Below are 27,572 nucleotides of genomic sequence, written 5' to 3' on the forward strand. Positions count from 1 at the left end.
GTCTTCAGGTATCAGAGTATACGCAGGACGATGACCAATGAGAGAACAACAGAGGAGCTGACAGCTCCGCCCGAGGTGCCCACCGACGACACTGACCACCACACTATCCCAGGTAGCCAGGCTTGCAGTGCATTCTGGTCGCTGTAGTCAACTAAAGCTTGATAATAGGCCTCTAGACTTTCACTAGCCAGTATTCTGCTTGTTTAGGATGGTTTCTACTAAACTGAACCCGGCTCTTGTTAAAGCTTTTCAAATGAAATTGTTGGTTATTAACTTGTTGTGTGTGTGTGTGGTTGTGTGTGTGTGTGTGTGTGTGTGTGTGTGTGTGTGTGTGTGTGTGTGTCTCTGTGTGTGTGTCTCTGTGTGTGTGTGTGTGTGTGTGTGTTGTCAGAGTATCGTCGTGATGGTGTGGTGACTCCAGATAGCTCTCGGTCTCGTCTCAGTCTGCTCCTCCAGTCTCCCAGCGCTAAGTTCCTGACCAGCCCTGACTTCTTCACCTTGCTGCATTCCAACCCTGTATGTTTCACACACACAAACACACACACACACACACACCTAGATTCCCCCCCCTTACTGCTCAATCAGTTAATTTCTATGACCTATATTTCTACTATTACAGTACTGTAGCTATATTTCTTCTCTCCACGTCCTCCACTCTTCCCCTCTCCACTCTTCCCCTCTCCTCTCCTCCCCTCTCCACTCCTCTCCCACCCTCCTCTCCTACCCTCTTCTCTCCACTCCACCCTCCTCACCCCCTCCTCTCCCCTCTTCTCTCCTCTTCTCTCCCACACTCCTATCCTCTTCTCTCCCCCCTCCCCTCCTCTCCTCTCCCACCCTCCTATTCTCTCCTCTCCCCCCTCCTCCCATCTCCTCTCCTCTTTTCTCCCCCTCCTCCCATCTCCTCTCCCCTTCTCTCCTCTCCTCTCCCACCTTCCTCTCCCTCTCCTCTCTTCTCCCACCCTCCTCCCCTCTACAATCCTCTCCCCTTCTCTCCTCTTCTCTCCCTCTCCTCTCTTCTCCCACCCTCCTCCCCTCTACAATCCTCTCCCCTTCTCTCCTCTCCTCTCCCACCTTCCTCTTCTCTCTTCTCCCACCCTCCTCCCCTCTACAATCCTCTCCCCTTCTCTCCTCTGCTCTCCCTCTCCTCTCCCTCTTCTCTCTTCTTCCACCCTCCTCCCCTCTACAATCCTCTCCCCTTCTCTCCTCTGCTCTCCCTCTCCTCTCCCACTCTCCTCTCCTCTTGTTCTCTCCCCAGAGTGCCTACCGCATGTTTACAGGTAACACCTGCCTGAAACACATGATCAGTAAGGTGCGTCGTGACACGCATCACTATGAGCGCTACCAGCACAACAGAGACCTGGTGGTTTTCCTCAACATGTTCTCCAACAAACAGCTGGAGCTGCCCCGTGGCTGGGAGCTGAAGCACGACCACACTGGCAAGGTACAGATAGACAGACAGACAGACAGACAGGTATAGAGGGAGCTCTTTTCTTTTCTCCTCCTCCATCTCTAACTCTCGCTGTCCCTCTCTCTCTCTGTCTATCTCTCTACCCTTTTCTCTCTCTGTACCCCTCTCTACTCTTCTCTCTCTCTCTGTCTCTCTCTGTACCTCTCTCTACTCTTCTCTCTCTATGTTTCTCTCTCTGTCTCTCTCTCTTTCTGTCTCTCTCTACTATTCTCTCTCTGTCTCTCTCTCTCTGTCTCTATTGGTCCCTCTCTCTACTCTTCTCTCTCTCTGTCCCTCTCTCTGGCTCTTTCTCAATTCAATTCAATTCAAGGGCTTTATTGGCATGGGAAACATGTGTTAACATTGCCAAAGCAAGTGAGGTAGACAACATACAAAGTGAATATATAAAGTGAAAAACAACAAAAATTAACAGTAAACATTACACATACAGAAGTTTCAAAACAGTAAAGACATTACAAATGTCATATTATATATATATACAGTGTTCTAACAATGTACAAATGGCTAAAGGACACAAGATAAAATAAATAAGCATAAATATGGGTTGTATTTACAATGGTGTTTGTTCTTCACTGGTTGCCCTTTTCTCGTGGCAACAGGTCACACATCTTGCTGCTGTGATGGCACACTGTGGAATTTCACCCAGTAGATATGGGAGTTTTTCAAAATTGGATTTGTTTTCGAATTCTTTGTGGATCTGTGTAATCTGAGGGAAATATGTCTCTCTAATATGGTCATACATTGGGCAGGAGGTTAGGAAGTGCAGCTCAGTTTCCACCTCATTTTGTGGGCAGTGAGCACATAGCCTGTCTTCTCTTGAGAGCCATGTCTGCCTACGGCGGCCTTTCTCAATAGCAAGGCTATGCTCACTGAGTCTGTACATAGTCAAGGCTTTCCTTAATTTTGGGTCAGTCACAGTGGTCAGGTATTCTTCCACTGTGTACTCTCTGTGTAGGGCCAAATAGCATTCTAGTTTGCTCTGTTTTTTTGTTAATTCTTTCCAATGTGTTAAGTAGTTATCTTTTTGTTTTCTCATGATTTGGTTGGGTCTAATTGTGCTGCTGTCCTGGGGCTCTGTAGTGTGTGTTTGTGTTTGTGAACAGAGCCCCAGGACCAGCTTGCTTAGGGGACTCTTCTCCAGGTTCATCTCTCTGTAGGTGATGGCTTTGTTATGGAAGGTTTGTGAATCGCTTCCTTTTAGGTGGTTGTAGAATTTAACAGCTCTTTTCTGGATTTTGATAATTAGTGGGTATCGGCCTAATTCTGCTCTGCATGCATTATTTGGTGTTCTACGTTGTACACGGAGGATATTTTTGCAGAATTCTGCGTGCAGAGTCTCAATTTGGTGTTTGTCCCATTTTGTGAAGTCTTGGTTGGTGAGCGGACCCCAGACCTCACAACCATAAAGGGCAATGGGCTCTATGACTGATTCAAGTATTTTTAGCCAAATCCTAATTGGTATGTTGAAATTTATGTTTCTTTTGATGGCATAGAATGCCCTTCTTGCCTTGTCTCTCAGATCGTTCACAGCTTTGTGGAAGTTACCTGTGGTGCTGATGTTTAGGCCAAGGTATGTATAGTTTTTTGTGTGCTCTAGGGCAACAGTGTCTAGATGGAATTTGTATTTGTGGTCCTGGTGACTGGACCTTTTTTGGAACACCATTATTTTGGTCTTACTGAGATTTACTGTCAGGGCCCAGGTCTGACAGAATCTGTGCATAAGATCTAGGTGCTGCTGTAGGCCCTCCTTGGTTGGTGACAGAAGCACCAGATCATCAGCAAACAGCAGACATTTGACTTCGGATTCTAGCAGGGGGAGGCCGGGTGCTGCAGACTTTTCTAGTGCCCGCGCCAATTCGTTGATATATATGTTGAAGAGGGTGGGGCTTAAGCTGCATCCCTGTTTAACCCCACGACCCTGTGTGAAGAAATGTGTGTGTTTTTTGCCAATTTTAACCGCACACTTGTTGTTTGTGTACATTGATTTTATAATGTCGTATGTTTTACCCCCAACACCACTTTCCATCAGTTTGTATAGCAGACCCTCATGCCAGATTGAGTCGAAGGCTTTTTTGAAATCAACAAAGCATGAGAAGACTTTGCCTTTGTTTTGGTTTGTTTGGTTGTCAATTAGGGTGTGCAGGGTGAATACATGGTCTGTTGTACTGTAATTTGGTAAAAAGCCAATTTGACATTTGCTCAGTACATTGTTTTCATTGAGGAAATGTACGAGTCTGCTGTTAATAATAGTGCAGAGGATTTTCCCAAGGTTTCTCTCTCTGTGCGTCTCTCTCTCCACTTCTCATTCTGTCTGTCTCTCTGTCTGTCTCTCTACTATTTTCTCTCTCTGTCTCTATCGGTCCCTCTCTCTACTCTCTCTCTCTGTCCCTCTCTCTGTGTGTGTGTCTCTCTCTCTGTTTACCAATGACCCTAACCTCTCCACTTCTCATTCTGTCTGTCTCTACAGCCTTTCTTTGTGGACCACAACTGCCGGGCCACTACGTTCATCGACCCTCGGCTCCCTCTTCAGAGCAGCACACGTCCCAGCAGCCTCCTGGCCCACCGCCAGCACCTGACCAGACAACGCAGCCACAGCGCTGGCGAGGTCAGCCCACAACACATGGTGAGACACACACACACATCATGGTGAGACACACACACACATCATGGTGAGACACACACACACATCATGGTGAGACACACACACACACCATGGTGAGACACACACACCATGGTGAGACACACACACACACACCATGGTGAGACACACACACACACATCATGGTAAGACACACACACACAAATCATTGTGAGACACACACACACACACACATCATGGTTAGACACACACACACAAGACATGGTGAGCCACACACACACACTCGTCAGCCAACTCAACCACCTCTCTGTGCTCCAGGTGGGTGACCACCCTCGTCATTCTGGAGGAGGACCACCTGTAATGCCCCGCCCATCCAGCACCTTCACCCCGGTCAGCCGCACCCAGTACCAAGACGCAGTGCCAGTGGGTGAGTGGACACACACACACACACACACACACACACACACACACACACACACACAAACACACACATAGCTCATTCTGTCCTCGACTCTTTCTCTTCAGCTTACAACGACAAGATTGTGGCGTTTCTACGACAACCCAATATCTTTGAGATCCTGCAGGAGAGACAGACAGAGTTTATCAGGAACCACTGGCTCAGGTCAGCAGCCTCTTCCTCCACCCTTTCTTCCCTCCTTCCTCCCCCCTCCCTCCTTCCTCCTCCTTCCTCCCCCTCCCTCCCTCCTTCCTCCCCCTCCCTCCTTCCCACCCCTCCCTCCTCACTTCACTCAGAACAGTCCCTCAAACCCTCACTACTAAATTCACTACTGTTGTCAACTCACTCACTATACCTCCAAGGAGTGGTTAAGGATCATTCTGTTGTTCTCCACCACAGGGAGAAGGTGCAGTTGATCCGTAATGAAGGGGCCTCTGGTCTGGCCAGGCTGTCTGGTGATGCAGACCTGGTTATCCTCCTCAGGTGAGCTACTGTCATACCTGTACCTGCCTCATACCTGTACCTGCTTCATACCTGCCTCATACCTGTACCTGCCTCACACCTGTACCTACATCATACCTGCCTCATACATGTACCTGCCTCATACCTGTACCTGCCTCGTACCTGCCTCATACCTGTACCTGCCTCATACCTGCCTCATACCTGTACCTGCTTCATACCTGCCTCATACCTGTACCTGCCTCACACCTGTACCTACATCATACCTGCCTCATACCTGTACCTGCCTCATACCTATACCTGCCTCATACCTGTACCTGCCTCATACCTGTACCTGCCTCATACCTGCCTCATACCTATACCTGCTTCATACCTGTACCTGACTCATACCTGTACCTGCCTCATACCTGCCTCATACCTGTACCTGCCTCATACCTGTACCTGCCTCATACCTGTACCTGCCTCATACCTGCCTCATACCTGTACCTGCCTCATACCTGCCTCATACCTGTACCTGCCTCATACCTGTACCTGCCTCATACCTGTACCTGCCTCATACCTGTACCTGCCTCATACCTGTACCTGCCTCATACCTGCCTCATACCTGCCTCATACCTGTACCTGCCTCATACCTGCCTTATTCAGATGTAGGACTTTCATTTCAGCCAGTTTGCTACAGAAGGAAAATAATCATGCAGCAACAGGAGATAATGGATAATAATTTATGGAAATGTGTCCGGTGGAATGTGTCATTTCTAAGTGGAAATTAAGACTCAAATACACGACACGTTTTACATTTTCTGCACTGCAGGAAAGTTCTCCTGCAACAGGGTGATCAAATGAAGATCCTACATCTGTACCTGCCTCTCACAACTATCAGTGTATGAGAAGCTTTGTGCTTGAGACCTGACGACTTGTGTTAGCTCCCCGAGCCAATACCTAGGCTTTAGTTCAAACCCAGTTTTGTTACTTTGGGTCTCTGTAGCTCTCAGTGACATTGTCTCCTCTCTCTTGGTTCTCTCTGGCAGCCTGTTTGAGGAGGAAGTGATGTCATATGTTCCGCCTCACGCCTTACTGCACCCCAGCTACTGCCAGTCCCCACGAAGCTCCCCCGTGTCCTCCCCACAGAACTCACCTGGTGAGAAGGCTTCTCTACACCTCTCTCTGTTACTTCTGTCTTTCTCTATTTCTCTCTCTTTTTCTCACATACACACACACACACACACACACACACACACACACACACACACACACACACACACACACACACACACACACACACACACACACACACACAGGTATAGAGGGTGGTTCTCTCTCTGTCTCTGTCTCTGTCTCTCTCTCTCTCTCTCTCTCTATCTCTCTCTCTCTCTCTGTTTGTAGGGAGCACACATTCATCTCTCGTTCTCTGTCAAATTGTATTCCCCCAGGAACACAGCGAGCTAATGTCCGTGCCCCTGCCCCCTACAAGCGAGACTTTGAAGCCAAACTGCGAAACTTCTACCGCAAACTGGAGACCAAGGGCTACGGCCAGGGCCCAGGGAAGTTAAAGTATGTAGACCAAGGGCTACGGCCAGGGCCCAGGGAAGTTAAAGTATGTAGACCAAGGGCTACGGCCAGGGCCCAGGGAAGTTAAAGTATGTAGACCAAGGGCTACGGCCAGGGCCCAGGGAAGTTAAAGTATGTAGACCAAGGGCTACGGCCAGGGTCCAGGGAAGTTCAAGTATGTAGACCAAGGGCTACGGCCAGGGCCCAGGGAAGTTAAAGTATGTAGACCAAGGGCTACGGCCAGGGCCCAGGGAAGTTAAAGTATGTAGACCAAGGGCTACGGCCAGGGTCCAGGGAAGTTCAAGTATGTAGACCAAGGGCTACGGCCAGGGCCCAGGGAAGTTAAAGTATGTCGACCAAGGGCTACGGCCAGGGTCCAGGGAAGTTCAAGTATGTAGACCAAGGGCTACGGCCAGGGCCCAGGGAAGTTAAAGTATGTAGACCAAGGGCTACGGCCAGGGCCCAGGGAAGTTAAAGTATGTAGTGGGGAGGGTGTTTGTCTGAATACTGTAAAATAGATTCATATTCATGTCTGAATACTGTAATATGAAAGAATGAATGCGTTATTGATCTAGCTAAATGCTTTGGTGTTCCGGCCAAAGAAATAGAATCTCATTCTAGTTCTGTGGTCCACCCACATACCCTCCATCCACGCCCTCCTGCCCTTACCAGTTCCCCCCTGTGTGTGTCTCTTCCTCCCCCAACCCCCAGGTTGATCATCCGTAGAGATAATCTCCTGGAGGATGCCTTCAACCAGGTCATGTGTTACTCCCGGAAAGACCTGCAGAGGAGCAAGCTCTATGTCAGCTTCCTGGGAGAGGAGGGGTGAGTCAGACAGACTGCCTGTCCTCTACTCTTCCAGAAGCTGGGGGGGGGGGGGGGGAATGATCCTAGGTTCAATAGAATGAAACATTTGAGGAATATTTCAGTTAGAAATGCACTTTGTCTGCTCTATGGCGTTATATTTCTATCTACGCCGTTCCTGTGTGTTCCTGTGTGTTCCTGTGTGATAATGTATCTCCCTGGATGTGTTGCAGGTTGGACTACAGCGGCCCGTCCAGAGAGTTTTTCTTCCTGGTGTCCAGAGAGCTGTTCAACCCGTACTACGGCCTGTTTGAGTACTCCGCCAACGATACCTACACCGTTCAGATCAGCCCCATGTCTGCCTTCGTAGACAACCATCACGAGTGGTGAGGGAACTGAAGACGGGGAGGGTTTGGGGTCGGAGTGGTCTGTGGTCTGTTGGCTGATAAGCAGGGTTTGGGGTCGGAGTGGTCTGTGGTCTGTTTGCTGATAAGCAGGGTTTGGGGTCGGAGTGGTCTGTGGTCTGTTGGCTGATAAGCAGGGTATGGGTCGAAGTGGTCTGTGGTCTGTTGGCTGACAAGCAGGGTTGGGGTCGGAGTGGTCTGTGGTCTGTTGGCTGATAAGCAGGGTATGGGTCGGAGTAGTCTGTGGTCTGTTGGCTGATAAGCAGGGTTGGGGTCGGAGTGGTCTGTTGGCTGATAAGCAGGGTTGGGGTCGGAGTGGTCTGTGGTCTGTTGGCTGATAAGCAGGGTTGGGGTCGGAGTGGTCTGTGGTCTGTTGGCTGATAAGCAGGGTTGGGGTCGGAGTGGTCTGTGGTCTGTTGGCTGATAAGCAGGGTTGGGGTCGGAGTGGTCTGTGGTCTGTTGGCTGATAAGCAGGGTTGGGGTCGGAGTGGTCTGTGGTCTGTTGGCTGATAAGCAGGGTTGGGGTCAATTCAAATTGAAGTCAGTCAATTCTGGAAACAAACTGAAATTCCTATTCAGTAATTGAAAACATTTAATCTATTTTCAAGAAGCTTTTTGTATCAAAAGTTTTTCCATTTTAGAATTTTAACTAATTAATTTCCTGAATTGAGTGACTTCAATTTGAATGGAGCCCAGCCCTGGTGATAAGATGAATGGAGCCCAGCCCTGGTGATAAGATGAATGGAGCCCAGCCCTGGTGATAAGATGAATGGAGCCCAGCCCTGGTGATAAGATGAATGGAGCCCAGCCCTGGTGATAAGATGAATGGAGCCCAGCCCTGGTGATAAGATGAATGGAGCCCAGCCCTGGTGATAAGATGAATGGAGCCCAGCCCTGGTGATAAGATGAATGGAGCCCAGCCCTGGTGATAAGATGAATGGAGCCCTGCCCTGGTGATAAGATGAATGGAGCCCAGCCCTGGTGATAAGATGAATGGAGCCCGGCCCTGGTGATAAGATGAATGGAGCCCAGCCCTGGTGATAAGATGAATGGAGCCCTGCCCTGGTGATAAGATGAATGGAGCCCAGCCCTGGAGATAAGATGAATGGAGCCCAGCCCTGGTGATAAGATGAATGGAGCCCAGCCCTGGTGATAAGATGAATGGAGCCCAGCCCTGGTGATAAGATGAATGGAGCCCAGCCCTGGTGATAAGATGAATGGAGCCCAGCCCTGGTGATAAGATGAATGGAGCCCAGCCCTGGTGATAAGATGAATGGAGCCCAGCCCTGGTGATAAGATTAATGGAGCCCAGCCCTGGTGATAAGATTAATGGAGCCCAGCCCTGGTGATAAGATGAATGGAGCCCAGCCCTGGTGATTAATGGACATGTACTGAAGGGACGAGACAAAACATCTGTTGTCTATAATGGGACCTGGGTGATACCATGTTGTCTACACTAGGATCTGGGTAATAACATGTTGTCTATACTAGGACCTGGGTAATACCATGTTGTCTACACTAGGATCTGGGTAATAACATGTTGTCTATACTAGGACCTGGGTAATACCATGTTGTCTATACTAGGACCTGGGTAATAACATGTTGTCTATACTAGGACCTGGGTAATACCATGTTGTCTATACTAGGACCTGGGTAATACCATGTTGTCTATACTAGGACCTGGGTAATACCATGTTGTCTATACTAGGACCTGGGTGATACCATGTTGTCTATACTAGGACCTGGGTAATACCATCTGTTGTCTATACTAGGACCTGGGTAATACCATGTTGTCTATACTAGGACCTGGGTGATACCATCTGTTGTCTATACTAGGACCTGGGTGATACCATCTGTTGTCTATACTAGGACCTGGGTAATAACATTTTGTGTATACTAGGACCTGGGTAATAACATGTTGTCTATACTAGGACCTGGGTAATAACATTTTGTGTATACTAGGACCTGGGTAATAACATGTTGTCTATAATGGGACCTGGGTAATAACATGTTGTCTATAATGGGACCTGGGTAATAACATTTTGTGTATACTAGGACCTGGGTAATACCATGTTGTCTATAATGGGATCTGGGTAATACCATGTTGTCTATACTAGGACCTGGGTAATAACATGTTGTCTATACTAGGACCTGGGTAATACCATCTGTTGTCTATACTAGGACCTGGGTAATAACATGTTGTCTATACTAGGACCTGGGTTATACCACCTGTTGTCTATAATGGGACCTGGGTAATACCATGTTGTCTATAATGGGACCTGGGTAATAACATGTTGTCTATAATGGGACCTGGGTAATACCATCTGTTGTCTATACTAGGACCTGGGTAATACCATGTTGTCTATACTAGGACCTGGGTAATACCATCTGTTGTCTATAATGGGACCTGGGTGATACCATCTGTTGTCTATAATGGGACCTAGGTAATAACATTTGTAATCTAAGTATCTTCTCTCTCTCTCCTTCCCTGTACAGGTTCCGTTTCAGCGGGCGTATCCTGGGCCTGGCTCTGATCCACCAATACCTACTGGATGCCTTCTTCACTCGACCCTTCTATAAGGGCCTGCTGCGCATGTACGTATCCACCACCTGGACTGTCTAATTCTAGCTATACACCAGGGGTATTCAACTCTTACCCTACGAGGTCCAGCGCCTGCTAGTTTTCTGTTCTACATGATCGTTAATTGCACACACCTGGTGTCCCAGGTCTAAATCAGTCCCTGATTACAGGGGAACAATGAAAACAGCTGTGGAACAGGCTTTGAGGTCCAGTGTTGAATATAGGGCTTTATACTATATAACTAAAGAGTATTTTTCAGATATTTTAAGACTGTACCAGACATGTGGTTATGTTGATTAGTAGAGTTAACTGACCTCCTGCCTAAATCCATTCTACACTACTCTACTATATTCTACTCTACTCTATTCTACTCTACTCTACTCTACTCTACTCTACTCTACTCTACTCTACTCTACTCTATTCTGCTCTACTCTATTATACTCTATTCTGCTCTACTCTATTCTGCTCTATTCTGCTCTACTCTATTCTACTCTATTCTGCTCTACTCTATATTCTATATTCTATATATATATATATATATATTCTATATTCTATATTCTATATTCTATTCTATTTTCTACTCTGCTCGACTATTCTATATTCTATATTCTATATTCTATTCTATATTCTATTCTATTCTATATTCTATTCTATTTTCTACTCTGCTCGACTCTATTTTACTCTACTCTATTCTTCTCCACTCTATTCTACTCCATTCTTCTCCACTCCATTCTACTCTATATTCTACTCTACTCTGCTCTACTCTATTTTACTCTACTCTATTCTTCTCCACTCTATTCTACTCCATTCTTCTCCACTCTATTCTACTCCATTCTACTCCACTCTATTCTACTCCATTCTACTTTATTCTATTATATTCCACTCTATTCTATTCCACTCTATTCTATTCCATTCTACTCTACTCTATTCTACTCTGCTCTACTATTCTATAGCCTATGTGAGCTGAGTGATCTGGAGTATCTGGATGAGGAGTTCCACCAGAGTCTCCAGTGGATGAAGGACAACGACATCGAGGACATGTTGGACCTCACCTTCACTGTCAATGAGGAGGTGTTCGGACAGGTGTGTGTGTGTGTGTGTGTGTGTGTGTGTTTGTGTGTAAGTTATAAAGCTCATGTGTATGTACTGTGTGTGTAGATCACAGAGAGAGAGCTGAAGCCGGGCGGGGCCAACATCCCAGTGTCAGAGAAGAATAAGAAGGAGTACATTGAGCGCATGGTGAAGTGGCGTATTGAGAGAGGAGTGGTTCAGCAGACAGAGAGTCTGGTCCGGGGCTTCTATGAGGTACGATCTAGAACAAGGACTTTCTGAATAAAATATCTCCTCAAACATCTCCCGATACATATTCTGATAAAGGTAGACTCAGCAGTATCATCATACACACTGGGGCAACTTCCTGCTCACAGACATCAACAACAACTGAATTCAAATTGGGCAAGATGTAGCTGAAGGCTGTATGTGATAGGATGTGATAGGAAGGCTGTATGTGATAGGAAGGCTGTATGTGATAGGATGTGATAGGAAGGCTGTATGTGATAGGATGTGATAGGAAGGCTGTATGTGATAGGATGTGATAGGAAGGCTGTATGTGATAGGATGTGATAGGAAGGCTGTATGTGATAGGATGTGATAGGAAGGCTGTATGTGATAGGATGTGATAGGAAGGCTGTATGTGATAGGATGTGATAGGAAGGCTGTATGTGATAGGATGTGATAGGAAGGCTGTATGTGATAGGATGTGATAGGAAGGCTGTATGTGATAGGATGTGATAGGAAGGCTGTATGTGATAGGATGTGATAGGAAGGCTGTATGTGATAGGATGTGATAGGAAGGCTGTATGTGATAGGATGTGATAGGAAGGCTGTATGTGATAGGATGTGATAGGAAGGCTGTATGTGATAGGATGTGATAGGAAGGCTGTATAATGGGATTGAGTTTGTTTTAGTTGTGTTTGTAATAATAATACATGCCATTTAACAGACTGTTTTAACCAGAGCGGCTTACAGTCATGCGTGTATACAGTTTACATATGGGCGGTGCTGGGAATCTAACCCAGCACTGTTACAAGCACCAGCCTCTACCAACTGGGATACAAAGGACCACAAAGGTTGTGGTCATGGTTTGTAGCCTGGATGCCCTGTGCTGTGTCATGCAGGTGGTGGATTCCAGGCTGGTGTCAGTGTTCGATGCCAGGGAGCTGGAGCTGGTGATAGCTGGCACCGCTGAGATAGACCTGGTGGACTGGAGGAGCAACACAGATTACAGAGGAGGTATGAACAGGGGGAGACGGGGAGAGACAGGGGAGAGACGGGGAGAGACGGGGGAGACGGGGAGAGACAGGGGAGAGACAGGGGGGAGACAGGGGGGAGAGACAGGGGGAGACAGGGGGGAGAGACAGGAGGGAGAGGAAGAGACGAGGGGAGAGACAGGGGGCAGACTGGAGGAGCAACACAGATTACAGAGGAAGTATGAACAGGGGGAGACGGGGAGAGACAGGGGGGAGACGGGGGAGACAGGGAGAGACAGGGGGGAGACGGGGAGAGACAGGGGGAGACAGGGGGGAGACAGGGGAGAGACAGGAGGGAGAGGAAGAGACGAGGGGAGAGACAGGGGGCAGACTGGAGGAGCAACACAGATTACAGAGGAAGTATGAACAGGGGGAGACGGGGAGAGACAGGGGGGAGACGGGGAGAGACAGGGGGGAGATGGGGAGAGACAGGGGGCAGACTGGAGGAGCAACACAGATTACAGAGGAAGTATGAACAGGGGGAGACGGGGAGAGACAGGAGGGAGAGGAAGAGACGAGGGGAGAGACAGGGGGCAGACTGGAGGAGCAACACAGATTACAGAGGAAGTATGAACAGGGGGAGACGGGGAGAGACAGGGGGGAGAGGAAGAGACGGGAGAGACAGGGGGAGACGGGGAGAGACAGGGGGGAGAGGAAGAGACGGGAGAGACAGGGGGAGACGGGGAGAGACAGGGGGGAGAGGAAGAGACGGGAGAGACAGGGGGGAGACGGGACGAGACAGGGGGGAGAGGAAGAGACGGGAGAGACAGGGGGGAGAGGAAGAGACGGGAGAGACAGGGGGGAGACGGGACGAGACAGGGGGGAGAGGAAGAGACGGGAGAGACAGGGGGAGAGGAAGAGACGGGAGAGACAGGGGGGAGACGGGACGAGACAGGGGGGAGAGGAAGAGACGGGGGGAGAGACAGAGGGGAGATGGGAGAGACTGGGTGAGACGGGGGAGAGGGGGAGAGAATGGGGGAGACGGGGAGAGACAGGGGAGAGGGGGGCAGACTGGAGGAGCAACACAGATTACAGAGGAGGTATGAACAGGGGGGAGAGACAGGGGGGAGACGGGGAGAGACAGGGGGGAGAGGGGCAGACTGGAGGAGCAACACAGATTACAGAGGAGGTATGAACAAGGGGGAGAGGGGTAGATGGGGAGAGACAGGGAGGAGAGGGGAGACCGGGAGCCCAAATGACACCCTATTCCCTATATAGTGCACAGCTCTTGTCAAATGTAGTGCACTACGTAGTGAATAGGGTGCCATTTAAGACACAGACAATAACTTTGTGTATTGCACCTTTCATAATGTCATTTTGAGCTGCTGTCTGGGTCTCAGGCAGCAGGAAAGACAGTCCATTGTTCCATTCAGATGTAGAAGGAAATGTTTTTTACATGTCTTTCCAATTAGGAAGAGCTGTTACAGAAAGAAGTTAGTATACCCTAGCTAGCTGTCTGGTTGAACAGCTGAAGTAACTAGGCCTCCCAGAGAGAAAGGCCAGTATATACTAGTATATACCAGTATACCCTAGCTAGCTGTCTGGTTGACCAGCTGAAGTAACTAGGCCTCCCAGAGAGAAAGGCCAGTATATACCAGTATACCCTAGCTAGCTAGCTGACTGGTTGAACAGCTGAAGTAACTAGGCCTACCAGAGAGAAAGGCCAGTATATACCAGTATACCCTAGCTAGCTAGCTGTCTGGTTGAACAGCTGAAGTAACTAGGCCTCCCAGAGAGAAAGGCCAGTATATACTAGTATACCCTAGCTAGCTGTCTGGTTGAACAGCTGAAGTAACTAGGCCTACCAGAGAGAAAGGCCAGTATATACCAGTATATACCAGTATACCCTAGCTAGCTGTCTGGTTGACCAGCTGAAGTAACTAGGCCTCCCAGAGAGAAAGGCCAGTATATACCAGTATACCCTAGCTAGCTAGCTGACTGGTTGAACAGCTGAAGTAACTAGGTCTCCCAGAGAGAAAGGCCAGTATATACCAGTATACCCTAGCTAGCTAGCTGTCTGGTTGAACAGCTGAAGTAACTAGGCCTCCCAGAGAGAAAGGCCAGTATATACCAGTATACCCTAGCTAGCTAGCTGTCTGGTTGAACAGCTGAAGTAACTAGGCCTCCCAGAGAGAAAGGCCAGTATATACCAGTATACCCTAGCTAGCTAGCTGACTGGTTGAACAGCTGAAGTAACTAGGTCTCCCAGAGAGAAAGGCCAGTATATACCAGTATACCCTAGCTAGCTAGCTGTCTGGTTGAACAGCTGAAGTAACTAGGCCTCCCAGAGAGAAAGGCCAGTATATACCAGTATACCCTAGCTAGCTAGCTGTCTGGTTGAACAGCTGAAGTAACTAGGCCTCCCAGAGAGAAAGGCCAGTATATACTAGTATACCCTAGCTAGCTAGCTGTCTGGTTGAACAGCTGAAGTAACTAGGCCTCCCAGAGAGAAAGGCCAGTATATACCAGTATACCCTAGCTAGCTAGCTGTCTGGTTGAACAGCTGAAGTAACTAGGCCTCCCAGAGAGAAAGGCCAGTATATACTAGTATACCCTAGCTAGCTAGCTGTCTGGTTGAACAGCTGAAGTAACTAGGCCTCCCAGAGAGAAAGGCCAGTATATACTAGTATACCCTAGCTAGCTAGCTGTCTGGTTGAACAGCTGAAGTAACTAGGCCTCCCAGAGAGAAAGGCCAGTATATACTAGTATACCCTAGCTAGCTAGCTGTCTGGTTGAACAGCTGAAGTAACTAGGCCTACCAGAGAGAAAGGCCAGTACAGTAACTAGGCCTACCAGAGAGAAAGGCCAGTATATACCAGTATACCCTAGCTAGCTAGCTGTCTGGTTGAACAGCTGAAGTAACTAGGCCTACCAGAGAGAAAGGCCAGTACAGTAACTAGGCCTACCAGAGAGAAAGGCCAGTATATACCAGTATACCCTAGCTAGCTGTCTGGTTGAACAGCTGAAGTAACTAGGCCTACCAGAGAGAAAGGCCAGTATATACCAGTATACCCTAGCTAGCTAGCTGTCTGGTTGAACAGCTGAAGTAACTAGGCCTACCAGAGAGAAAGGCCAGTACAGTAACTAGGCCTACCAGAGAGAAAGGCCAGTATATACCAGTATACCCTAGCTAGCTGTCTGGTTGACCAGCTGAAGTAACTAGGCCTACCAGAGAGAAAGGCCAGTATATACCAGTATACCCTAGCTAGCTAGCTGTCTGGTTGAACAGCTGAAGTAACTAGGCCTACCAGAGAGAAAGGCCAGTACAGTAACTAGGCCTACCAGAGAGAAAGGCCAGTATATACCAGTATACCCTAGCTAGCTAGCTGTCTGGTTGAACATCTGAAGTAACTAGGCCTACCAGAGAGAAAGGCCAGTATATACCAGTATACCCTAGCTAGCTAGCTGTCTGGTTGAACAGCTGAAGTAACTAGGCCTACCAGAGAGAAAGGCCAGTATATACCAGTATACCCTAGCTAGCTGACTGGTTGAACAGCTGAAGTAACTAGGCCTACCAGAGAGAAAGGCCAGTATACTGTATAACAGTATACCCTAGCTAGCTGTCTGGTTGAACAGCTGAAGTAACTAGGCCTACCAGAGAGAAAGGCCAGGCTGCTGAGTGACTCATGTCTGTCTGTCTGTCTGTTTTCCTGCCTCCCTCAGGTTACCATGACAACCACATAGTGATCCGTTGGTTCTGGGCGGCGGTGGAGAGGTTCAACAACGAGCAGAGACTCAGGCTGCTACAGGTGGGGGTACACACACACACACACACACACACACACACACACACACACACACACACGTACAAACACACACATACAAACAAAGACACAAACACATACAAACACACACACACACATATACAAACAAACACACACACATACCAACAAACACACACACTTATACAAACAAACACACACACACACATACAAACAAACACACACACACAAACACACACACAAACAAGCACACATTCACACACACACACACAGTGAGTAACAGCGACATTCTTCTTTCTGTTCTGTTAGTTTGTGACTGGTACCTCCAGTATTCCCTACGAGGGTTTCGCCTCTCTCCGAGGCAGCAACGGACCCCGCAGGTTTTGTGTGGAGAAATGGGGCAAAGTTACCTCTCTACCCAGGTAAACTACTGTGCTGACTTCACTTGTAAGGCCAAGGGAACTAACTTCACTTGTAAGGCTAAGGGAACTCATGTAGTATATTATCAATTTGAGTATAATGTATGAAAAGGTATTATACAGACTGAAGTATATTGTAGTTGTTTTCACTGTGTTTGCGGTTGTCTCCTCCCCAGGGCTCACACCTGTTTCAACCGGCTGGACCTCCCTCCTTATCCATCCTTCTCCATGCTGCACGAGAAGATGCTCACTGCCGTGGAAGAGACCAGCACCTTCGGCCTGGAGTGATGACCCCTATCACCTTTATCCTTTAACCCCCACTCCTCCTACGACCTTTGACCCTGACCTCTGAACTGTAGTATCACAGAGGTAGAGGAACCCAAGGGGTTCAAGGGGATGACTGTCTAGTCTGTCTGGCACCCTGTTGTATCTTTATACACACTCACCTTCCTGAAGTGAGCTGAACAGAGGAGAATAGACCGATGTGTATCAGAGGGCATGACCCCTGCACAACGCCAGGGTTTCCTGTGACGGTTAAGGTCACTTAGACACACTGCCAACACAAACCAAAGGAGAGCACCCTAACACTCACACCCTTGTTACTCCAATAAACCAATGGGAGAGATGGACTCGTAAGCCTCCAACCAATCGCACAATGAAGGAACAAAAACCAAGACATCACAGGACATCTCTCCTCTGAGAGGCTGAGGCCGACATCACAGGACATCTCTCCTCTGAGAGGCTGAGGCCGACATCACAGGACATCTCTCCTCTGAGAGGCTGAGGCCGACATCACAGGACATCTCTCCTCTGAGAGGCTGAGGCCGACATTACAGGACATCTCTCCTCTGAGAGGCTGAGGCCGACATCACAGGACAGTGTTGCTCCTGGAGAAGGGGATGAGAGGAGAGAGGAAGAGATGAAGGAAGACAAGACAGGTGCTCTTCAGCTGCTGTGGCCACGCCTCCTGTCCTGTCAGGGAAAGAGAACCAACCAATCAAGGTCCAGGCAGCTTTGTGACCTGAGCTTGTTGAACACTCTGACAGGTGTGTTCTAGAACAGAACACTGAAGTAGCCTATCGTGATGCGGTGGTGTTTGTGTGGTGAAGCTGAACTTGGATCTCTCTACAGGCTTTTAATCTATCTGCAAAATGCATTTTGTAACGGCCACAAACAACGATATGTTTTTGAATGTACTGACTGATATCACGATGATGCGCTTGAATGTGTCGTTTTTGTACGTCGCTCGATGACTCGTCAAATCTAAACGGCTGCCTCATTCTTACCAAACTTCAGGGCAAGCTATTAGCACGGATAACCAAACTCAGCTACGGTTTGTTTTCGATAAAGACATTACATTGAGTTGGCTTTCCCATAATGTTAGACACCAAGCTCTCACACACTCTTTCAGTGTTTTAGCTGTTTTCATTGTTTGCAAGTATGTTGATTGTACTACACTGCCAGAGTAGAGGGTGATCTGAACTTTTCAAATCCGTCATGTTTGGTTGTTGCTCTTGTTTTTAACTTGCTTCTACTTTTTCCTCCTTCTGTGCATGATCCTGATTGCCACCTAATTGAATACCTTGGTTTGATATGTTCCTATTTCAATAGGGTTTGGGACCCCGATATAACATCGTATAATGACAGATGTTTGTATGACCATGATAATGAAAGTAAAACATGGTGATTAACAGCCTGCATGTCGAGACACACACACACACACACACAGGCTTACATCATGCAATTATAATGTGATCTGTGTGTGGGTGATGGTAAGGTCAAGGGACATTTATAGCTTTATAGAGACTCGTGACAGAGAACATGTTGAAGTCATATATAAGCACAGGTGCCCATGGTGTGCTATTACACTGACTGTTTTGATGGGTGAAATGTTGGTTTTCAAGTGAGGGGGAAAAAATATATTTTATAGACGTATCTACAGTACTAGGAAGTTTTAAGACGAGGAGTAATGAGAATATGAAGGAAGAGTTATAGAAACACATACATATTTGTCATGTTTTTCACTTCATACTCTGCCTTAGTCAGAAGGCCTTAGTCTGCCTTCTGATACCACCATAGTCTACTCTCAGGGTGCGTTCCAGGTCGCGCTTTATTGCAGTCGCGCTGCTGCTGAGCATTTTAGCCGATTACTATATTGTATGTATATCATATTAATGTGGTTCCAGAGAGGTAAATACTTTTCCAGACGTTGTGAGGGACTATCATCTGAGCAGTGTGTCGACTGCAATAACAATGACATGAAACGCGCCCAATGTCTTTGTTTCAGGGCTGTGACCCCACCCAGCCACCATCACATCCCGAGACTGTGGAATGTAGCTAACAGAATGTAAGGGACTGAAATAGAACAACCTCCTGCATTCTCTTCCATCATCCCAGGGCCAGTGAGAGACTGAGGGCAGATATATGACATGTTTTACGTTAAAAACATACTAAAAGAAAGGGAAGTACACAGTGGCATTACATGTATTAACATGTTTTAATTTTTTAATTTGAGTAATAAATCAGACGCTCTTATCCAGAGCGATTTACAGTTAGTGCAGTCATCTTAATAAAATGTAGCTAGGTGGGACGGGTGCTAGTGTAGTTTTTGAGCATAGACTGAAAGACTGAAGCTAGGGAGGGGAAGTTTCTCTTGGTGTTTCATAGGTATGCACCATGGTCTTGTAGTGGATGGGAATACTGTACATGTCCTGGGATGGCTTGTAAGAAGTTCTTATAACTTTTTACGTGCTGACAGTACACGTTTCTCTGTCTGCAAATGAATGATTGTGCTGTCCTGTGTAGGCTGTATTTTCCCCAGGGGTCTCCAACAGTTCGATTCGCTACAGTAGCTCGCAGTCTACCTATGAGTAGCTCGCAGTCTACCTATGAGTAGCTCGCAGTCTACCTATGAGTAGCTCGCAGTCTACCTATGAGTAGCTCGCAGTCTACCTATGAGTAGCTCGCAGTCTACCTATGAGTAGCTTGCAGTCTACCTATGAGTAGCTCGCAGTCTACTTATGAGTAGCTCGCAGTCTACCTATGAGTAGCTCGCAGTCTACCTATGAGTAGCTCGCAGTCTACCTATGAGTAGCTCGCAGTCTACCTATGAGTAGCTCGCAGTCTACCTATGAGTAGCTCGCAGTCTACCTATGAGTAGCTCGCAGTCTACCTATGAGTAGCTCGCAGTCTACCTATGAGTAGCTCGCAGTCTACCTATGAGTAGCTCGCAGTCTACCTATGAGTAGCTCGCAGTCTACCTATGAGTAGCTCGCAGTCTACCTATGAGTAGCTCGCAGTCTACCTATGAGTAGCTCGCAGTCTACCTATGAGTAGCTCGCAGTCTACCTATGAGTAGCTCGCAGTCTACCTATGAGTAGCTCGCCAAACAATTCTGAAAGTACTTGCAATTTTGACTTGTTCATAAACAAATCCCACAAGTGTCAGACACCGCAAGCTCCCAGCTACTATCTAATTAACGCAAAATTGACATTTTCCCACCCCTGGTTAGCCAGGGTGGGAAATGTTAAAAAGCCAAACCTAACAATATCTGCCAATGAATTCCCAGCAACATTGCCCCTGTCTGTCTGAGTGGTGCGCGCGTTTGTCCATCACTCCAGCCAGTTGACGTGATAAACCATCATGTGAGTTGACAGAAATACTTTCCCTGAAACCTTTCCAATTAAATATGTATTGCAGGTAGGCTCACCTGGCAGAAGTATATAATGAGTATCTGTTATTTGAAAACTTTGCCATGAAATGCGCAGCAGTATGGAACCATTGCTAGACTGGCACATTCCTCACTCAGATGCGTAATTACAGGAAAATTACACAAAGATATCTACATTTGTTAGTTTTCTTCCAGACCTAAATTGTCCTCAGAGGGGATTTAACTATTGACATGGACTCAGAACATCCCATTCCGTTGTTTCCATGGACTCAGAACATCCCATTCCGTTGTTTCCATGGACTCAGAACATCCCATTCCGTTGTTTCCATGAACTCAGAACATCCCATTCCGTTGTTTCCATGAACTCAGAACATCCCATTCCGTTGTTTCCATGAACTCAGAACATCCCATTCTGTTGTTTCCATGAACTCAGAACATCCCATTCCGTTGTTTCCATGAACTCAGAACATCCCATTCTGTTGTTTCCATGAACTCAGAACATCCCATTCCGTTGTTTCCATGAACTCAGAACATCCCATTCTGTTGTTTCCATGAACTCAGAACATCCCATTCCGTTGTTTCCATGAACTCAGAACATCCCATTCCGTTGTTTCCATGAACTCAGAACATCCCATTCTGTTGTTTCCATGAACTCAGAACATCCCATTCCGTTGTTTCCATGAACTCAGAACATCCCATTCTGTTGTTTCCATGAACTCAGAACATCCCATTCCGTTGTTTCCATGAACTCAGAACATCCCATTCTGTTGTTTCCATGAACTCAGAACATCCCATTCCGTTGTTTCCATGAACTCAGAACATCCCATTCCGTTGTTTCCATGAACTCAGAACATCCCATTCTGTTGTTTCCATGAACTCAGAACATCCCATTCCGTTGTTTCCATGAACTCAGAACATCCCATTCCGTTGTTTCCATGAACTCAGAACATCCCATTCTGTTGTTTCCATGAACTCAGAACATCCCATTCCGTTGTTTCCATGAACTCAGAACATCCCATTCCGTTGTTTCCATGGACTCAGAACATCCCATTCCGTTGTTTCCATGAACTCAGAACATCCCATTCCGTTGTTTCCATGAACTCAGAACATCCCATTCCGTTGTTTCCATGGACTCAGAACATCCCATTCCGTTGTTTCCATGAACTCAGAACATCCCATTCCGTTGTTTCCATGAACTCAGAACATCCCATTCTGTTGTTTCCATGAACTCAGAACATCCCATTCCGTTGTTTCCATGAACTCAGAACATCCCATTCTGTTGTTTCCATGAACTCAGAACATCCCATTCCGTTGTTTCCATGAACTCAGAACATCCCATTCCGTTGTTTCCATGAACTCAGAACATCCCATTCTGTTGTTTCCATGAACTCAGAACATCCCATTCCGTTGTTTCCATGAACTCAGAACATCCCATTCTGTTGTTTCCATGAACTCAGAACATCCCATTCCGTTGTTTCCATGAACTCAGAACATCCCATTCTGTTGTTTCCATGAACTCAGAACATCCCATTCCGTTGTTTCCATGAACTCAGAACATCCCATTCCGTTGTTTCCATGAACTCAGAACATCCCATTCTGTTGTTTCCATGAACTCAGAACATCCCATTCCGTTGTTTCCATGAACTCAGAACATCCCATTCCGTTGTTTCCATGAACTCAGAACATCCCATTCTGTTGTTTCCATGAACTCAGAACATCCCATTCCGTTGTTTCCATGAACTCAGAACATCCCATTCCGTTGTTTCCATGGACTCAGAACATCCCATTCCGTTGTTTCCATGAACTCAGAACATCCCATTCCGTTGTTTCCATGGACTCAGAACATCCCATTCCGTTGTTTCCATGAACATTTTGTAATTTTGAAAGTGAAAAAAAATCTAAAAGCAGGAAAAGCAACACTGACAACAAATCTCTGATTTTAGAGTTGTTTGTTATTTTACCTGGTATGTTGACAGAAAATATACTGCACTACTTTCTCTTGTGTATCAACGACCCGGAGAAGAGTTGCAGGGGAGAGGAGAAGAATGGGCCTATTTTAAAATCTAGTAAGAAATGAGTAGATCTGATGCCAGAAAAGGTTGGAGACCCTGATTTGCACTGAATGTACCAATGTTTTGGGGCTTTTGACTCTATTCATCCAAGTCTCGGTCTCTCAACCTCCATGGTCTTCACATTCACCACCATCACTGAGTAACCGATAGCCCATCACACCAACCCACTACTTCTTTACTCACAGTAACCACAACACAACATGCATATATATATATATTATCACCAATTGTGACCAATTTGAAAGTTGCATCCATGTTTCAGTTGTTCTCACCTTTTTGTAATGGAATGTTGTGCCTGTTCCTCTGTGGCTGGCTGTCTGCCTGTCTGGTCCTGCGACCGGCAGGACTCTAGGATGAGATACTACTGTCTGCTGGGGGGTTCAAGGCTGTGTCTTTGTCAGAGCTTCACTCTATGCAAAGCTTTGTTCTCCATGTCACTCCTTATGATTGTATGAAAAAACCTGATAAAAATAATTGATTAAATGTGTCTCTGTGTCTTTTGTGTTGGGAGTTGAACATGAATTTCTATTAGTAGTGGTATATTCAGTATTGCGTCTTTTGGCAATTTGTTTCATAAATTAATAAATAAATACAATTCAAAGATAAGATGTAATTTTGCATGACTGATCCCGCCCCTTCAACCTGTTGCCAAGAGCAACCGAAGCGTCAGGGGACTGTACACAGAAGAGCCATGCTAGCTAACGTCAGTTAGCAAGCTAACAGCTGGAAGTGGCTGTTTTAGTTTACGTTAAGTTCAAGAGATTTCATAATATAATGCAATTTGATTCAAGTCAATAGGTCAGTTTCTCTCCAAAAACGGTAAGGAAATGCCACCAAAAAGAGTGAAAAGCGGGACAGTGTCTGCTGCTGGTGCAACGGCAGTTGGAAACAAAGGTTGGGAAACTGGACTCACTAATGCACCATTTGAGGAGGTAGGGAACGTTAACAGCTTGCTATCTTTAGCTAGCTAGAACTTTAGTAAAGCTAGATATCTAGCTAGTGAAACACTATTTAAACACACTAAACTTTAAGGGGCCAGCTACTAAAGCAGGGAATGACTTCACTTGTCACGTGGCTATGTTGTTGTTCTTCACTGATCAGTGTTGTCTGATGATGATGATGATGCTAGGAAACTTGGAAGGCCAGCATTTCTCTGGTGGTGGGAGAGAGGCTGGAGGATGAGGAGCTGACCGGTGCTCTGCTGCTGGCCGTACAGCAGCCCCTACGCAGGCTCTTCAGCGTAGTCACCTGGGACACCACCCTAGAAAAGGTCAGTAACACAAAGTCTGATTGCTCACAGTCAAGTGTATATCAACCAATGAATGAAATGCTTCACAGATCCATGAACTGGGAAACCCAAAAATCAAGAAGACCAAGGATGTACCCATGTTTTATGAGGTATGTAATGCACCCATTTTTCAGTCAAATGTGCTCTATAGGCTATTCATTTCAAAAGACACATTTACGAAGCAGCAAAGACAGAGTCTTGCACAATAAATTAGAACTATTACTCAGTCTCTGTCTATTCTACATCAAGTATATTGTTTGCCTATGAAGGTGATGGAGGCAGCCAAGGTCCTGCTGGATGCAGGAGAGGAGCTGCCCTGTGACCTGCTGGGTAAACTGCTCAAGTTCCAGCTCCTGGGAGTCAAAGCCAACGACCAGCAGAAGAGAGCCACAGAGATGAGGGTAGGAAGGAACTCCTGACAGCCATCAACAATCATCAGTCGTCTTATCGCCCTGGCAACAGTCAGCTTTCCTAGAGAATCTTTTGAAGTGTTATTGTCAGATAGAGTCAGAGTTATAGCAGTATTGTAACGTGGGTGATAAGAAACCTTGTCTGAGACATGAAGAGTAGCCTGCGCTACCTGTTAATGCCTAGGCTTCAGCTCAGCAGGCTAACGCAGTCTTCCTTCACAGAGGAGACCCGGATTTGAACCGCAGTATTAGCACCACTTAGTTTAATCCACTCTCTCCCAGGCTGCTGAGGAGAAGGGTAAGGGCAAGGCTGGCAATGCCTCCCCAACCAAAGACAAAGGTGGTGCCAAGCCTGCCGCCAAAGGTGACAAGGGGAAGAAAGGGGCAGAGCCCAGCGCCCCAACCAAGGACACCAAGCTGAAAAAGAGGGGCGAGGAGGATGAGACCAACAAGTATATAGGTGAGAAGTCTACTCTGTCTCAATGATCACACATACAGTATAGTAGTACTGTTAGGTTGTTAGTATGAGGTTGGTTGTCACTTTGTGTTGGGGTGACTGGGAGGTTCTCTCTCTCTCTCTCTCTCTCTCTGTCTCTCTGTCTCTGTCTGTCTCTCTGTCTCTGTCTCTGTCTCTGTCTCTGTCTCTGTCTCTGTCTCTTCTCTTTCTCTTTCTCTTTCTCTTTCTCTTTCTCTTTCTCTTTCTCTTTCTCTTTCTCTTTCTCTTTCTCTCTCTCTCTCTCTCTCTCTGTCTCTGTCTCTGTCTCTCTCTTTCTCTCTCTCATGCTTTCATGTGTGTGTGTCTAGATGATGAGCCAGACGATGGTCCTCAGCACTACATCCTGGTGGTGGGCTTCCAGCAGGCTCAGCTGGTCTCTGTGCTGGACTCCCTGGGGGTCCATGTGTCCAACATTATCAAGCTGACCTCACAGAGACCAGACCGGCCAGAGGGATCACTGGAAGGGAGTGATGACAAACCCCTGGATGTGGGTAAGACAGATTGGCATCAATGTGTGGGTTTGGTTTGATTTAGCTTGGGATCTTGAATCGTTTGTTCCACTGGTTTCATTGTACAGTCAGGGTAAACTGAATCAAGCACAGCAGAGGTATTTCTGACAGTATTTCATATTGTCAGTACAGTATTGATCTATCAATCAATCTAATTTTAATGTGATTTGTGTTGCTAAATGCTGCTATTGTGTTCCTGTAGATGCGGAGACTAACATTAGGAGAAGACAACGGGAGCAGTTCTGGGGTCAGTTGGAAGGGGTGCTAAACAGTGGCTCAGCATTCTCCAAGCTGTTTGATGTGGCCCGCCTCAGTCACACGACTAAAGAGATCCTGCCACCACAAGACAAGGATACAGAGGCTATGGTGATTTCCTCTTCGGATTCGGATTCTTCTGCTTCCTCTTCTGCTGCTGCTCCTTCTTCTTCTGATTCTTCTTCTTCTTCTGCTGCTCCTTCTTCTTCTGATTCTTCTTCTACTGCTGCTCCTTCTGCTTCTTCTTCTTCTGCTGCTCCTTCTTCTTCTGATTCTTCTTCTTCTTCTGCTGCTCCTTCTTCTTCTGATTCTTCTTCTTCTGATTCTTCTGCTGCTTCTTCTGCTGATTCTTGTTCTTCTGCTTCTTCTGCTGCTGCTCCTTCTGCTTCTTCTTCTTCTGCTGCTTCTTCTGCTTCTTCTTCTTCTTCTTCTTCTGCTTCTTCTGCTGCTGCTCCTTCTTCTTCTTCTGTTCCTTCTCTTCCTTCTTCTTCTGCTGCTTCTTCTGCTGATTCTTGTTCTTCTGCTCCTTCTGCTTCTTCTTCTTCTTCTTCTTCTGCTTCTTCTGCTGCTGCTCCTTCTGCTTCTTCTTCTTCTGCTGCTTCTTCTGCTTCTTCTTCTTCTTCTTCTTCTGCTTCTTCTGCTGCTGCTCCTTCTTCTTCTTCTGTTCCTTCTCTTCCTTCTTCTTCCCCTTCTTCTTCCTCTTCTTCTGATATCAATCAAAGCTCTGACAAGAAGGCCAAGAGTCGGACACCTAAGCAATAAACATTGACAAGAGCAGTGTGCGGGTCTTTCTTTAATTATGATAATTTTATATAATGTACTTAAAATGCCATGTTAATATGTTGTGTTGTAGCTTGGGTTTGGGACACGTCTGTTTGAAGACGTGGCGTGTCTGATCTATGACTGTCTGGACTGGAGGAGACAGCATCTACACTACCTGAACAACATGAGACTGGTCCAGGTGCCATCTGTCCCCAGAGCTGTGGCACGCACCACCCAGGACAGCCCTGCAGAGGTACTGTACCAGAAACACATGCATGCACACACAGGATGAACTGACTGGTGGATGGAGTAGGAAACCATACTGAATATACACAATACTGTCTTTTATTTCATGTAGGCCTGTTTTCTGTTTCTACATGTAGCAGAAATGTTGAGGAATATTTTCTGTCATATCTCAGACGGTTCAGACCACAACGCCTCAGACACCTGGGTCCAAGAAGAGACAAGCCCAAGAGGAAACCACTCCAGGTATTCTACAGCTTCACAAACACACTGGAGGACAGTTGATCAAGTAAATGATTACAGTTAACTGATAGCTGAATGAAAGTGAATTGACCCTAACCCAGGGAGCTGATGTCTGTTGTTGTCCCAGCAGACCCTGAACCGGCTGCTCTGAGTACTGATGTGGACATGCGTTACTATAACGACCTGCTGGACCAGATTCCTACTGAAGCCTCCTCTGTTCCCCTCATACTACACTGCATGCTGGAGCAGGTTCTGTTTCCTTCATACTACACTGCATGCTGGAGCAGGTTCTGTTTCCTTCATACTACACTGGAGCAGGTTCTGTTCTCTTCATACTACACTGGAGCAGGTTCTGTTCTGTTCCCTTCATTCTACACTGGAGCAGGTTCTGTTCTGTTCCCTTCATACTACACTGGAGCAGGTTCTGTTCCCTTCATACTACACTGGAGCAGGTTCTGTTCCCTTCATACTACACTGAAGCAGGTTCTGTTCTGTTCCCTTCACACTACACTGGAGCAGGTTCTGTTCTGTTCCCTTCATACTACACTGGAGCAGGTTCTGTTCCCTTCATACTACACTGGAGCAGGTTCTGTTCTGTTCCCTTCATACTACACTGGAGCAGGTTCTGTCCTGTTCTCTTCGTACTACACTGGAGCAGGTTCTGTTCTGTTCCCTTCATACTACACTGGAGCAAGTTCGGGTCTGTTCATACCACATTGGAGCAGGTTCTGTTCTGTTCATACTACATTGGAGCAGGTTCTGTTCTGTTCAAACTACATTGGAGCAGGTTCTGTTCTGTTCAAACTACATTGGATCTGTTCTGTTCTGTTCAAACTACATTGGAGCAGGTTCTG

The 27,572-nt window shown here is 46.9% G+C and overlaps 2 protein-coding genes across 6 annotated transcripts in view; both read left to right on the top strand.

Moving 5' to 3' along the window:
- LOC109879948 (E3 ubiquitin-protein ligase HECW2) lies at positions 1 to 22,995 on the top strand. Its single transcript, XM_031819525.1, has 18 exons — positions 1 to 112; positions 392 to 516; positions 1,256 to 1,441; positions 3,936 to 4,091; positions 4,386 to 4,494; positions 4,593 to 4,689; positions 4,924 to 5,007; positions 6,012 to 6,121; positions 6,414 to 6,534; positions 7,243 to 7,356; positions 7,569 to 7,721; positions 10,236 to 10,334; positions 11,274 to 11,403; positions 11,479 to 11,625; positions 12,498 to 12,612; positions 16,293 to 16,378; positions 16,661 to 16,773; positions 16,947 to 22,995. The coding sequence occupies exons 1-18, from the start codon at positions 31 to 33 to the stop codon at positions 17,056 to 17,058; spliced, it is 2,139 nt and encodes a 712-aa protein (XP_031675385.1). The 5' UTR covers positions 1 to 30; the 3' UTR covers positions 17,059 to 22,995.
- Positions 22,996 to 23,172: 177 nt separating this feature from the next.
- The window catches only part of LOC109879950 (sperm-associated antigen 17), a 35,807-nt gene continuing 31,407 nt past the window's right edge, over positions 23,173 to 27,572 (top strand). For 3 of the 5 annotated variants that reach the window (XM_031819526.1, XM_031819527.1, XM_031819529.1), the window contains exons 1-10: positions 23,173 to 23,444; positions 23,642 to 23,782; positions 23,851 to 23,910; positions 24,070 to 24,201; positions 24,493 to 24,670; positions 25,015 to 25,197; positions 25,418 to 25,581; positions 26,324 to 26,485; positions 26,652 to 26,721; positions 26,846 to 26,967. In XM_031819526.1, the coding sequence (XP_031675386.1) occupies positions 23,340 to 23,444; positions 23,642 to 23,782; positions 23,851 to 23,910; positions 24,070 to 24,201; positions 24,493 to 24,670; positions 25,015 to 25,197; positions 25,418 to 25,581; positions 26,324 to 26,485; positions 26,652 to 26,721; positions 26,846 to 26,967 (1,317 nt within the window). In that variant the 5' untranslated portion in view covers positions 23,173 to 23,339. The other 2 variants (XM_031819528.1, XM_031819530.1) reach the window with 2 other exon arrangements.

This window comes from Oncorhynchus kisutch, unplaced genomic scaffold (genome assembly GCF_002021735.2).
Source record: "Oncorhynchus kisutch isolate 150728-3 unplaced genomic scaffold, Okis_V2 scaffold2241, whole genome shotgun sequence".
Classification (NCBI taxonomy): Eukaryota; Metazoa; Chordata; class Actinopteri; order Salmoniformes; family Salmonidae; genus Oncorhynchus; species Oncorhynchus kisutch.